The following is a 16,114-nucleotide window of genomic DNA, read 5'->3' as shown; positions in this document are numbered from 1 at the left end:
TCCAAGCCGATCTCCCACTAGGCTGAGCTCCCATAAGCTGAGCTCCCCGAGATCGAGCTCCTCTAGGTTGAGCTCTTTCAACCAAGTTATCTGAACTCCTTCAGCCAAGCTCCTCCAAGGTAGAGCTCCTCAAAGGACGAGGTCTTTCAGCCGATCTCTTAGGGTTGACCTCATTTAGCCCAAATCTCCATGGCTAAACTCCTTCAACCAAGCTCTATGAACTCTTTCGGCTAAGCTTCTCCAAGGCTAAGCTCTCTACGCCTTCTTTAATACTCCATTTTAAGAGGCCACAAGTAAATTATAAAACATTTTATAACCGATGATCCATCGTCTAACAACTCAGCCTAACCCTAAGGCGATCCATCCACATCGTCTAACAACTCTGTTACACCCCAGGCGACTTATTGTATAACTACTAGAAAAAGAAGAAGAGGGTTTAATAAAGAATTTTGATAATGATGATGATGTTTAGAGAAGTTTTGAAGATTTAAAGAATGAACCGGTTAAAGATAGATATTGAAAATGAAATGATCTTGTTGTTTAAGTCTTGTACACCCTAGATGATCAAGCGTCTAACACCCAGACACGTTTAACACCTAGACGATCCAACACATTAGACCCTCTAGCACTCTAGACCGTCTAACACCCTAGACGCATCTAACACCCAAGATGGTCTAACATCCCAGACGGTCTAACAATCCAGACATGTCTAATACCCTGGATAGTCTAACACTTTCAAATAGTATAACACCCTAGACAGTCTAACACTCCAAATGCGTTTAACACCCCAAACGATCTAACACCCTAAACGCATCTAACACCCATGACGGTATAACATCCCAGACGCGTCTAACACCCTAGGCGGTCTAACAACCCAAATAGTCTAACACCCTAGACGGTATAACACCGAAGACAGTCTAGGTCTAACAACTCAGACGCGTCTAACACCTTATGTAACACCCTTTTTTAGAGTGTCACAAAAAAATTTACATAATATTCGATGACATTTAAAGTCATAACTTTTAATATTATTACATAATAATAACATGAAAATTTTCAAGAATAATTATTGAAATATAGACCGAATCTTAAAAACTGTTTAGAATTACAAAACACACATTTCACAATTTAAAATACATATTTTAAAAGTCCCATAGAGTTTTTCCAACGCATCCCCGCACTAAACTTCTTCAGCTTTACCTGAAACATTATCTATTCCCGTATAACGACATGAGTTATACGATCATCGTAGGCATATAAATAGGGTGAGCTAACCAAGTATAGAGAAACATAAATTATAAATAAACTTATTTTCACACTTCAAACATCTAATAATAACATTAAGTGTTATCCCCTGATATTGTATCGTATAATAACAATAAATGAACACGAGTCTCCCTCCATTTTCCATCCCTCTCACTTAGATATTAGACTTATCGATTTTTGTCCTTCACACACACCTAATGGACACTGGTCCTTCACACTTAGCTATTGGACCTATCTCGGTTCTATCCTATAATTACATTTGATAGACATATATCAAAACCGGTCCCTCATATGGACCGTGGATAAAGTCGTCCTCCACACGCAACTTCAGACGTATCTCCCTTATTCTTCAAGGTATTATGAGTAAAAACATTGGTAAGTAACATCCATTCACCAAACACAATACTCAGTACGAGACATAAACCTATAGCGAGACATTTATTTGTATTCCCTCGAAATAGGAAAATAGCAGGACTTGAATCCACCTATCGCCTTACACAGGTAAAAGGAATTATTCTTTTAACTACCGAGATAAAACATAAATCTCCCCTGGTTATTCACGATAAAACTAGAGAATCATCAAGGCTATTCTATCAAATCTCAAAGAAACTAACCACATGTCAATTTGCATTAAAATCCAAAAACACGTTCAAGACAAAGTGTTGTCAACTTCGACCTTTGTTCAATGTTTTATTTATTTTTTTTACAGAACTTCAAATGAGTTTATTTTTGTTTTGTTGGATTCTAGACTAAAAAATATTTTCAATGACTACTCACTCGTAATTTTTAAACATTTCATCAAGTACAATTAAATTCTTTAAAGTTTAACGTTTTTCATTGTCTGCCATTTCCGACCTTTGGTACTTGTTTTATTTGTAGCTTTCTACACCTAACTCCAAAGAGATTATTCTTTTTGGATTGAAATGTAGACTCAAATTTTTTTTTCAATGACTACTAACTCGAAATGTTTGGACCTCTGTACTGGTCACAGTAAATTTCTAAAATTCGACCTTTTTACTATGTTGTAGAAAGGGAAAAGGTTGTTTAATGGGGTGCAAGTCTCATTCATTTTGCATGGGCAGATTGCTGCACAAAAGAATCATTCCTAGTCCACTCACAATATACAACTGTGAATTTCCTTCAGCCATTTTGAAACACATATTTTATCAAATTAAAGTAAGGAAAACAATTTCCACCATTGTATAGAAACACACACTTGATTCTACACGTATTCATTAAAATAATATTGTTTAGAAATAACCCTTATACTAATTAAAGAATACTTTGTGTGAATAATCATCACCTTCATGCCAAAAGTTCTGGCCAAGGGAATAATGTAATAAAAAAAAATTCCACTCATATGATAATGCATGCCTATCTGTTATTATTTTAAAAATCATTGTATAAACAAGCCCATGCTCTAAAAAAACTGTGCAGTTTTAATAAAAGAAAATATAAAAAAAGAAAAAGAAAAATTGCAAGACGCTCTTTGAAGCCAACTATTCAGATACATTAAACCAATAAACCTTTGCACCGTTTGATAAAAAGAAAGAAAAACAGTCTTAGTTCAGTCTTATTTTTTATTAATACTTATACTATATAATTGTACCTAACAGAGAGCATGCTAGAAACAAAACTTAGTGGGCTACGACATGTGGCAGAGTCAAAATGATTTAAATTAACTACAAGCATAATGAATTATGGCCAAATAAATAAAATACAAAGCTAGATAACATGGAATAAATGGTTCTATATACCAAACCTTCGATTATTCTCTATTGCCAAACTGTTTCGTGCCTCCCAACCAAAGTCAGCAAGCGTAACCATAAACTAAAGAAAGACATCGTCTTGCGACAATCATATGACTAGAAACACACTTTGTGTAGAACCGTGAAGTAACACTTGTTCAGCTAGGTTTATGATTGTATCATATTTATCAGAGTTAACAACGGGTATATCCTACAGCAATAAAATTCATGACCAGCTTTCAAGATATGACATGCATCTCTACCGATCATTCAAGATGCAACAGAATGCAATTCAAGGAAATCATACAAGTTCTACAATGAGTAAAGAAATGGTTTTGTCCTGTATGAAATATACGGATTGAAATTAATGGTTATTTATGGGTAGTTAGCAGATATTAATGAATTAGATTGTCTTACACTTTACAAATATACGGTATTGATGATTAATTAATGAGCTTGATTGCTATAAGCCCTATAAATGTAGGGTTAATGTCCAGGTAAAAGAACTTTGATCTATCCGCGTCGGAGTGTCTTCTGTAGGTCAACAACCCATCAGAGTGGATTGCGTTCTCGGAGATGATTGAACAACCGAAAGAAAGCAGAGTAAGGAAGGACGACCGAACCTCGAACAATATTAATCGAAACATTTGGCACCCACTGTGGGGCTGAGCGACATTCCCATGAAACCACGAGGAACCAGACACACGCTCAGTCTCGACATCGCTACTTCAGATCAATACTAGGTTTTGCAACAAGAGCAAAAAATTTCATAATAATTTCTAAAGGCATGTCTTTTGTTTTGAGAACTTTTAGGAATGTTCAATCCCTTACCGCTTGGTCGATTGGACCACCAATGTTCAACCTTATCAAGTTCTAATGCCATCTCATTATAAAAATAAAATGTTGAATATTTTATTTAACGCATATTTTTGTGTGTAAAAATATCATGCACAGGAAGGTTCTTGGTCAGTTGGACCACCAACTTTCAACCTTGTTAGATTCTAATAGCTTTTCATTATAAAAATAAAATATTGAATATTTTATTTAATGCATATTTTTGTGAGTAAAAATATCTTGCACATGAGGGTTCAATCCCTACCGCTTGGTCAGTTGGACCACCAACAACCTTATCATGTTCCTAACGATTCATTATAAAAAGGAAATGTTGAATATTTTATTTAACGCATATTTTTGTGAGTAAAAATATTTTGCACAAGAAGGTTCAATGATCGATTGGACCACTAACGTTCAACCTTATCAGGTTCTAATGTCATATCATTATAAAAATAAAATGTTGAATGTTTTATTTAATGCATATCCTGCACAGGAAGGTTCAATCCCTTACTGTTTGTTTGATTGGACCACCAACGTTCAACCTTATTAGTTTCTAATGCCTTCTCATTATAAAAATAAAATGTTGAATATTTTATTTAATGTATATTTTTGTGAGTAAAAATATCCTGTATAGGAAGGTTCAATCCCTTACCGCTTGGTCAGTTGGACAACCAACAACCTTATCATGTTCTAATGACTTCTCATTATAAAAAAAATGTTGAATATTTTATTTAAAGCATATTTTTGAGAGTAAAAATATCTTGCACAGGAAGGTTCAATGATCGATTGGACCACCAACGTTCAACCTTATCAGGTTCTAATGTCATCTCATTATAAAAATAAAATGTTGAATGTTTTATTTAATGCATATCCTGCACATGAAGGTTCAATCCCTTAACGTTTGGTTGATTGGACCACCAACGTTCAACCTTATTAGGTTCTAATGCCTTCTCATTATAAAAATAAAATGTTGAATATTTTATTTATCGCATATTTTTGTGAGTAAAAATATCCTGCACAAGAAGGTTCAATCCCTTACCGCTTGGTCAGTTGGACCACCAAAGTCCAACCTTGTCAGGTTCTAATGACTTTTCATTATAAAAATAAAAGATTGAATATTTTGTTTAACGCATATTTTTATGAATGAAAATATCTTGCACAAGAAAAAGTTTTAAAAAGAACTCCTAGCTTCTATTGCTTAACATAGGAAAAAGTTCTAAAAGAGAACTCCTATCAGTCGCCACCTGACCAAGAGAAAAAGTTCCAATAGAACTTTTAGTGTCTTCGCTCAACATAGGAAAAGTTCTAAAAAAGAACTCCTATCAGTCGCCGCTCGGCCTAGAGAAAAGGTTCCATTAAAACTTCCAGTGCCTTCGCTAGGAAAAAGTTATAAAAAAAGAACTCTTATCATCAGTCGTCACTTGGCCTAGAGAAAAAGTTCCAAATAGAACTTCTAGTGTCTCTGCTCAACATAGGAAAGAACTTCTAGTGCCTCTGATCAACATAGGAAAAAGTTCTAAAAAGAACTCCTAGGGTCAACTACTCAACAAGTTCAGTCCCTACCCGCTCGGACCATCTATGTTCATCTTTCCGATACCTTTTCATTATAAAGATATATTATAAAATATTGAAGCGTTTACCTTATTTTGTTTAACACATACTTTTTGTGTGAAAAATTCTTGCACAGGAAAAAGTTTCAAAGAGAACTCCTATCGTATCGTCTACTACTCCTAACATTTTTTGCTTAGTCTAGGGAATAGTTCCAAAGAGAACTCCTAAAGTCCACTGCTTGGTACAAAAAGGAATGAAAACTTAAAGTGCATCGAAAATAGACTCCCTAACACAACATGAGCGACCACTCTTAAGCTCAAAATAATCCCTGTGCACCTATTCCAATAAAGATCTACTATATCTTGGGCTTGGGGGACTTATGTACTATATGAAATATATCAATCGGAGTTAATGGTCATTCATGAGCAGTTAGCAGGTATATTAGCAGATATTAATGGGTCAGATTACGTTACACTTTACAAATATATGATATTGATGATTAATTAACGGATTTGATTGTTATAAGCCCTATAAATGTAGGGTTAATGTCCAGGTAAAAAAAATCTTGATCTATCCTAATCAAATAAAGATTTTTTTATGAGACATATTTGATTTGAGTGTCATAGTATTTTCTGCAGATCAACAATCCATCGGACTGGATTGTTTTCTCAGAAAGGATTGGACGATCAAAAAAGAGCAGAAAAAAAAAAAAAACGACCGACCCTTTTAACAATTTCAAGGTTTAGCTCCCCTACCTCTATTCTAGCAAAAATATGTAAGTTCTGGGTGCTCTAAAGTCCACTGTTAATTCCTTCTTCGTCCAACTCAGAAGTCCAGATTCAATCTCACTCTCTCTCTTGTTTCTCTAAATTTTTCGTTTTGTTTTTTCATTAAGGAAAAGACAAGCTTTTATGCTTTTTCTGAGCAGCCTGTGATGGCCTTTGATGTTGGATGTTTCCAAAAGAATAGACCTATTGATACTACTTTTCCATAGCCTTGAAGAAATTTTGACATGAAGCCAAAACAATATATCTGATTCTACGGTGTAAAGGAGGAGACATACTGTGTGTGGGGGGAAAAGATAGGTTGTTTTATTCAATAATGAAGAGATGGAAATTTCAGAGTCTTTGTTTTACTCAATAATGAAGAAAGTGATTGTGTTGTCACGGATTAAAACAAAAATTAATGTTTTCAGACACTTAAACAAGTGACAAACTAAAAAAATTAATGCAACCGTGAATCTTAGAAGAAAAAATGTTAGTACACGTAAAAGTAAATTTTAACTTTAGAAAGTTTGTTTTCTAACCTATTCCATATCTAAAGCTTAAAAAAAAATATAATTCAGAAAATAAATGGTTTTCGCTAATGTAATGTAACCCGTGATTTAGCCACTGTAAATTTTGCTAATATGAGATAATATATACACAGTCCAAAACTGTTTACAAAATTTTTTGCATTATGTGTTTTCTAATTTTAATTGGTAAGATTATTATTATTTCAAGTTTTCACACCATCATCAAACAAACGGGGACCATAATATTTTTGGTAACTGTAGTAAACCTTTCATATAATATGCATCCAACAGAAAATACAAGATTTAAGAAGAAATACTTATATCCGAGATATATATTATAGGTGAAAGAAGAAAGCAAAATGATATTTTAACACCAATTTTTTGACACCATTTTGATATTGTACACGTGTCAAAATGTGATTGGACGATTTTAAATTAAAAAAAAATAATGTTTTAACACTCCAAACGATCTAACACCCGAGACGTGTCTGACACCCCAAATTATCTGTTGGACAATGATATTTTAACAACTCTTTTTTAACAACTTTTTGACAACAGGACACGTGTCACAATTCTATTGGTCTGTTTGAATTTATTCTAAAAATATATTTGAAATGGACCAATCACAAACTGCCACGTATGCGTTGTCAAAAAATTGTCAAAAAAGAGTTGGTAAAGAGACTTTTTCCTTATCTGTTATGCTAAACGCATCTAACACTCCAGACCCTTTTAACACCTTAAACACATTTAACACCCTAGATGATCTTATACCCTAGACTATCTAACATCCTAACACCTCGGGTCTAACACCTCATACCTTATAAAACCCAAACACTTGTAATAGACTAACATCCCAAATCGTCTAACACACCTCACCGTCTAACATCCTCAATGATCTAACACCTCAAACGGTCTAACATCCGAGACATTTTAACACCCAAACGGTCTAACATCCAAGAAGTGTTTAACACCTAAGGACCGTTTAGTTCTCATGAGGATATCTAACACTCCTGATGATCTAACATCCTATACAATCTAAGGTTCTAGATGATCTAACTTCCCAGACTCCTTCTTGATTTTGTCTATAATTTAAACATTCGCTATGTATTTTTAACACTAACAATTCAATTACATCTCTAAACGAACCATTATCTAACAACTCGTTACACCCAAACTATCCATAGTCTAATAACTCAGTTTCAAGCTTTAAAACACAATACTGCACCAATAAATTATCCAGACTCCAAGTTTTCATGTTAAAACTGATTTAGCACTATTTAATACACCAACTAAACCCTTACACGACTCCTCCAAACTGAGCTGTGAAGAGGGTTGAATAAAATAGGAAAATGATATTTTAACACAATTTTTTGACACCATTTTGACACTGCACACGTGTCAAAATGTGATTGGACGATTTCAATTAAAAAAGTTGAAATAGGGATATATTTGAAAGAGAAAAACCAAAGTTTGTTTTTTTCATTTGAAATCGTCCAATCACATTTTGACACGTGTGCAGTGTCAAAATAGTGTCAAAAAATGGTGTTAAAATATCATTTTCCAATAAAATAACATGTTATGTGTTCAACTTTTCAAAAGCTGATAAATGTCAAATGAGTACAGTGCAAGACAAAAAAGTCATGATTTAGAATAGGAAAAAGTCTCTTTAACAATTCTTTTTTGACAATACATACGTGGCAGTCTATGATTGGTCCGTTTCAAATATTTTTTTAAACATAAATTTAAACAGACCAATAAAATGATGACACCTGTTGTCAAAAAGTTGTCAAAAAAGAGTTATCAAAATATCATTGTCCTTTAGAATAAGTGTTAACCAAGCACAATAAACAATTTTGGAATTTTCGTAAGGGTAATAAATGACAAAAAAAACCAAATAAAGTAGCAACTGTCAAATTATCAGTGGGGAAATTTATGGATTTTCCCTAAGGGTTTTATTTTCATAGTTATGTTTTCAAATCAATATAGTACAAATAACAAAAATATCATGGTCTAAAACAGGTGTCAACCACACACAGTGGACAGTATTGAAAATTTTCTAAGGGTAGCACTCAGTAATAACAAGAAAACTAAATGAGATCACGTCTGTCATATTTTCAAAATGTGCATTTATGGATTTTCCCTAAGGGTCTGTGCTCATAGTTATATAATAGACTAGAATAGTTCTATTTAAAAATATGAATCTAGTTATCTAAACAAAAATAATCGACAAAGAATATTATTTAATCAAATTACAAGAAGTTTAAGATAGACTAGAATTTAACAAACATGCTTTAAAAATACATAACTACATACACTTTTATTTCTTCCTTGAAAATTTTAAGATACAAACAAACTATAGTATTCACTCAAACTCAAATACATTTAAGACTGAATACATATAGATCGAAACATAGTGTTTTACAAGATAAAAATATACATATTAATTCAAACTTAACAAAAGATAGATCCAAATAAAACACATAAATATCGAAATTACATATTAATGAGGAACACGAAGGTAAAGAGGAACATGATTGGGTGAGTTTGGAAGTGAATCCCAAACAGAGAAAGCACTAGAAGAGTTCAACCATTTGTGTGTCATTTCAGGATAGTGACGATCAATCACATCTTTCAAACTCTCAGTTGTGTTCACCCATTCAAGTCCCTTTTTAGTGTATGTTTCTTCATTATAGTTGCTTGTGAAGAACCTATCAGCTTCCAGCCTCCTGCAATTCCACAAAAACAGTTTCATTCATTGTTACAATTAATCTCCCTTTCAAAATCACTTCACAAAACAAAGTCCAAAAGTTACACTTAAAAACACACAATGAATCCTTTAGAACAAAGAAACATTTTATAACAGACATATTTGGTATTTTAATGTTATTCCTTTTACCTGCATGCCATGAGGAGGAATATCACAAAAGCTGTCTCACTGATTGCAAAACCCTTTATTTTCTTCTCTGCCATGAGACCTACAAGTAGATCAAGTTCTTCAACATCATCTCCATATACTTCTTCCAATACTTTAATTGCTTCCTTATCATCAGTTAGATCTTCCCACTTTGAGATAGGTATTAACAGTAATGACCTCCTAAACTGGTTGTATCTAGCCACATTCCTTTCCCTATCCCTGTAAACTGCATCATAATTTTAGGGTTAATAACTAGATAACGTTTATATCTTAATATTAAAACTATACATAAACTTTTACATATATATATGTATGTCTATATCTTACTTTCAAGAGCAGCCAGGTCCACATGTTCAGACCTTTCTGTGCCATCAATGTTCTGTGGTACAAGGTCTCTTAGCCACTCTGGATAATTCCAAAGCTCTAATGCTCCACAAGCTTGGTGACCCATTGACACAAGTTGTCTTGCAACTCCTATTTCTGATAATGTCTTCTCTCCTGGTAGTCCAATCAAGCTTTTCATAGGAATTCTACAATACCAAATGGAATTTTGGTAAAAGATAATGAAAAATGCTTCAAATTATTGAGATAATCTAACTTTATATATCAATCTTAAAAATAAGAACAATTCTTAAAAACAATATAAGTTATTGAAGAGTTCAATATCAATTCTTATAAACTATAAATAGAAACATATGTAGTAATGTCTTTGGGAAAAGAAAGGTTTAGGTAAGATTTTATTATCATACTCTTTGATTACTGGTAGAGATTTGTTTGGCCCAGGAGTTGCAGATAGGTCTCTCAGATGCAGGTTATCAGGTAGGAGTGGGTGCATTCTGTAGACACTCGCAAATTCTTCTGTTAAAGAGTATGTGACACCATGATTTTCTGGCTTCTTCATACCAACAAATCCTCCCAAGATGGACCCACCAACATGTCCAAATGTATCCTTAAACTTCTTCCCCAATAGTCCATACCTGAAAATTAAACAATAATTTCAAAAAATAAATAGAAATAAATAACACTTCATTTTACATTTTGAATATAAATGAAAAAAAAAAAAGGCAGTAGATAAATTTTTTAATGTAAAATGTGTCAGAAAATTGTGTGGTGCCGAGAAGCTTACCAGTTGGCACGCATTCCTGCATGTAGAGTATCAGTTTTAAGAAGCTCCACAGTCCAATCAATGGTGTGAACCTTTGCAATCACAGCTGAAATCACCAATCTTGCATGGCGATAAAGTTCTTCATCATTCAAATGAGGGTAATATTTCTGAAACAGTACAATTAAAAACAGGTATTTTGTTAGTATTTTCTTTTAATTGATGAGTTTGTTTTTAAAATAAGATTGGTTACTGTTTTTTCCATGATATAATTTATGAATATTATACCTTGAGAGAATCACAAACTGCATTGTGTTCTTGAATGAAAAGGGATTGCAGAGTTGAAACACCAGCCCAACTGTTGCGGATGTCACCTGCAACTGCTGTTCCATTTTCGTTATGCAGAAGGTTTCCATCCTTTGATATATTTAGCTTTCCATCTTTGAAAGTCCTCACTTTCTGTAAAACTTCTCCATTGCTTCCATACACAGCACTTGCATCCCTATTTCACCAACCAAATCCATGCAACTTAAACATCTTCTCTCAGAGACTATATACCAATAACTTTCATATCAGCTACTTTTAACTTTTACATTAGTCCAATATACTTTAACCTACATAATTTTTTTACATTCATTTCATACTACTTTTTCTTACCTTTTATTTTTATTTTTTTTTAAATTACAAAAATTCACTTTTTTAAGATCAATTTACTCAAATTAAATGTGTCAAATAAATATGAGTGTGATATTACTTTTACTAAAACTAATATTTCTTATAATCATGACAAATCTAGTAGATTTGAATATTATTATTGATAAGATCTCATATTATTATTATTAATATTATTTATTTAAGATAAGTTTTTATTTTGTTGGTATATAATTTATTATATCATTATATTTTTATGACATGAATCCTAAAGTTCAAATAATTTTATAAAGATATGATATTTAAAAAAAAAAAATCATACTCACTCTTATACTCATTCTTTTATTTCAAAATATATTTTGTTCTGACTTAACTCGACGAGTTTTTCTTAGGTATATACGAAAATTTATATATTTGATGAATATTACAAACATAACAAAAATCCATAATTTAGAATAATGAATTTTAACCTGTTTTTTTTTCCTTTATGATAAAAAGTAAGCATGAGAGGGTGGGAAATGAACACCAACAGGTAAAGGTAAGAGAAAATTAAAAAAAAAAAAATCTTAATAATTTTATTATTTATTATATTTGATTTTATATTTTATTATTACATAATTTATAAAAGAAATAAAAATTTACCTAATTTAATTTTCATGAATTTTTATTTTTAAAAATTTTAGAAAGATTATTGATTCTCGTTAAGATTCACTCCGATCTTGGCAACACTTCGGTCAAAAATAGTAAAATAATGTCCCATTGCCAAAAATATGTAGGTAGGTCAACCTAAATCAAACCAAATCACATATCTTATATCTTTCGCCGCCATTTTGTTAGATGTAAACGCTATCGTGCCCCCACGCATTGAATTTTCTACATGCATATACGCCGCCATTTTTTTCATCTAAGTTATCTTTTCTTTCCTTTTTCAAATTATAATTTTCTGTCAGTATCATTACTTAGTACATATCGAAAACTTTTATAATATATAAGTGAGATATGCTCCTCGTTTAAAAACTGTTTTTTCTGAAATTATGTTAGTCATAAACTCAGTATAAGAAGTAGGAATAATAAACTTATCAACATTAACCTTTAACTTTTGGCTGAGGTAAACTGCAGTAGAAATCTTACCACCATGGTGTTCGAATGTTCGATGATCCCGTTTTTATCTCATAGAATCCAGTGGGAATTTCCTTAGTTTTGAAGAATTTGAAAGATTTTAGAGGGCATTGGCCTGCAACTTCTTTTGGTGCAGTCAGTTCAATCTGCATATATATGTATGTAAATATGTATCAAAATTTCATGAACAAATTAAATTAAATACCTTCTTATTATCACAATAAAAAACATCATCATGGTTTTAGAAATTGATTGACCTGTTTGGTATCCTCAAGATGATCGATCCAATCGTGAATCATGAACTGAATCCAAGAAGCTGCAATCACGTTGAATTGCTTCCCTGTGTCCTTATATGTCCTTCTAGCTAGTAGTTTTGTTGCTACCACCATTGGATCAGGCTTCAATAGCTGCACACACACAAAACTATGCCTTCAAAATTCACTATCCTCAAAGGATCAAAATCATATAAGAACAAGTCAACAAACTATAGCAGTAAAAACACTGATATTTTATGAAATTATTATAACTAGCTATGATTGTTGACCTTTTTCTTCTGATCAACAGGAAGCATGTTTCTGCCAAAGAAAGTTCCTTGGCTGCCAGCAACTTCATTGAAANGATCATTATATTTTCCATCAGCTGTTCTGTATGGAAAATCTGAATGGTTGAACCTAATCCCAGTTGGTGTTGTTCCAACGTTGAAGAGGTTGTACTCTTGGTGAAGGTGACGTCTGATAGCCAGATACAATAGCCCTAAGAAAACAGGTAGACGATGCCATATCCCCAGCTTGTCAATGGAATGAACAATCTGCATAAAACAGACTCATTTCGTGATGATCTTAACTTAATTAAAGCTCTGATAATTAATGCTTTGAAAATGATGTCTTAATCCTATCACTAATGTAATAACAACTATTCATGTTATGATAATATGATGTAGAAGGAATTGTGTGTATACAATGAAGAGAAAAGCATCTATTATGGTCATTTTGGCCACTGCTTCATGGAAGTCTTTGTGGATGAACTGGTGAACAACATTTGCAAAAAGGTTTCTGATGGGATCCGTTATCACAGACCACATGTTTGCTAAAACGAAGATATAATTGATGAGTTTGATATATGAATGTGTATATTTTTGTAAGTTTGCATTTGTATTTATAGCCCTTGGCTTAGAAATTTTGCTTTCAATTTTGCATTATTCAAAACCCTAACATGGAAAAACAACTATCTGCTTGTCTTTTTGTGTGGAAAATGTTCCAAAAGGTTGTCATGTAACAAAAAATAATTATGATTACTTACATACCATCTTTGTCTTTCATTTCTTTTTTATTTCCTCTCATTTCTTTTTCTCTCTTTTATGGTAAATGAACATAATTGTTAAAAATGGTTAAACGAAAAAAGTAATGCTTGCATTAATGCCATTTTCATTTATTCTTTTTATCAAACAAATACTCCAATCTTTTATTAATTCGTGCACGAAAAAATAAATTATGTCTTTATTCTTACTTTTGAAAAGTTCCAAGACATTTACATTTTGGTCATATATTATTTAGTGCCACTTTTCTTCTGTTTACTTCTCATTTTAATGGCTGCATAAGAAAATTCTAACATTTTGGTCTTTATTTTTAGGTTTAAACCTCTTTTTGGTTCCTAAGTTATAAGCGGATGTTCAGTTTAGTCTCCATTTTTAAAAATGTAAATCTTTAATCCCTAAGTTATAGAAAATGTATCAAATGATTCTTTTTTTGACTTAAAATACTGTTTTTGGTTGTTTCTTAACAACTGCTACATCTTTATATTGCTCTGATTTGTTTCTTAATAATAACAGCACTTTAGATTACTTTTTGTACTTTGACCATGAACATCAAAAAAGGACTCATTTGATACATTTTTTATAACTTAAGAACCAAAGACTTACATTTTTAAAAGCGGGAACTAAACTGAACATTCACTCATAACTTAGGGACCAAAAAGAGGTTTAAACCTTATTTTTATTTGACAAATCGTTTTCGATTTAATTCTTTATGGTCAACAAAAACCCTACGCTAACAGAGAAACTAATGAATAAAATGTATTTTTATATAAAAAATAAAACAAATGAAAATAACATATGAACTATATTTATAATTTTGTTTTTTTAAAACCACGAGGAAAATAAGGAGTAGTTGGCCGTATTTTATCCATTTATTCGATGGCAACGTACACCACTTCAAATTAATAAGGTTATGTTTATAATTTAATTTTACATGAACAAATTGCCCGACAAAAAAAAACACATGATAAAGATTAGTGGGGTTTTAATTAGTCGTTGATTAGATTAGCAAAGATCATAGTTGCATTAGCAATAATGATTGTTTGATGAAATTTTTATCAATTTTTTCTCACCCGGGAGTGTTTTAATATAATTTTTTCCGAGAAATATACTTGCGCCAACGAGAAAACATATATCAGTATTTTTTTTTATAAGTGATTAATTTCATTTTATATCTGAAATAGGTTATGTTGGAAAGAAATATTAAATTCACAAGGTTTCAATAGAATTAATTATCACTTTTCACCAAAATATAATTCAATCCAATATCATAAGTTAGTTTCCTATTTTATGTAAAAATGACATTTATATTTATTTTGGTTTACTAAAAAATTTATGTTTACTTAATGAAAAAAAAGTAAAGATGATAACTAAGGTACACAAAAAATAACCAACAAGCACCTTTTATAAAGAAGTTATCTTTCTAGTACAATTGTGTGTGTTTATGTATATATACATACATATGGTTGGAAATCCAAGTATGAGTTTAAGTCTCACATTAGATAAAAATGAGGAAGTAGAACAATATATAAAGGTGAAAGACCCATTAATTCATTGACCTAAGATTTTAGATAGAGAGACGTATGATTGACTCATTAATTCAACTTTGTCTATGTTATAATTAATGGGAAAGTGAAATTATTTTATGCACGTAAGTTTATAGTTATAATTGATATTGAAAAAAAGAGAATAAAACAAGAGACTTTTGGTACAAATTATACGAAGAAAAACTAATTCATGAGTGGAATTAGTTTATTTTATACATATAGTATTTCGTTTTACCATTTAAAGACATAATTTTAGAAAACAACTCTAACCAAAATTTGGTTAGAATACATACTGTTACTGTAGGGTTCTACCCGACCGATCAAACATGACCTTGCGTTGAGTTGAATGGACCAAACGGTCGAGGTGTGAAAAAGAGTTCCACAGCGAGTCAGTCACACGACAATAGTTGAGTAGAATTATAGTGCAATCAATGTGATAACTAGGGCTGGGCAAAAATAACAGATCTGTACTGTACTGCAGTTAACTGTACTATATTGTACTAAAAATAACTGATCCATTTCTAGTAACAGTTCAGTATACTATTTTATGGTTCAGTTTTTAAAAACTGAACTGATAACAGTTACAGTTCAGTTAAGTGTGAGAACTGTATCTACTCTTACATCTTCTCTAATTTCAGTTCAATTGTTTCATCTTGTCAAAAAAACTTTATTTAATAATAAAATATTAATAAAAATAACCGTTCACATCAAAAATAATAATTAATTTTTTAAAACAACTTTTTTATCACAAAATTTATATTTTTATCAATAAAAAT

At 31.7% G+C, this 16,114-nt stretch overlaps 1 protein-coding gene across 1 annotated transcript; it reads right to left on the bottom strand.

Moving 5' to 3' along the window:
* Positions 1–9,165: 9,165 nt before the first annotated feature.
* LOC106770738 (alpha-dioxygenase 1-like) lies at positions 9,166–13,656 on the bottom strand. The gene is made up of 10 exons (XM_014656534.2): positions 13,438–13,656; positions 13,024–13,287; positions 12,737–12,886; positions 12,492–12,625; positions 10,998–11,211; positions 10,734–10,879; positions 10,357–10,584; positions 9,935–10,137; positions 9,590–9,833; positions 9,166–9,419 (listed from the first exon to the last, which is right to left on the bottom strand). Exons 1-10 carry the CDS (start codon positions 13,558–13,560, stop codon positions 9,194–9,196), a joined length of 1,932 nt encoding a protein of 643 aa, XP_014512020.1. The 5' UTR covers positions 13,561–13,656; the 3' UTR covers positions 9,166–9,193.
* Positions 13,657–16,114: the final 2,458 nt, after the last annotated feature.

The sequence above is a fragment of the Vigna radiata genome, chromosome 1, assembly GCF_000741045.1.
Source record: "Vigna radiata var. radiata cultivar VC1973A chromosome 1, Vradiata_ver6, whole genome shotgun sequence".
In the NCBI taxonomy this organism is placed as follows: Eukaryota; Viridiplantae; Streptophyta; class Magnoliopsida; order Fabales; family Fabaceae; genus Vigna; species Vigna radiata.
Note: the sequence above shows the minus strand (reverse complement) of the source record. Positions and strands in the feature narration are given on the sequence as shown.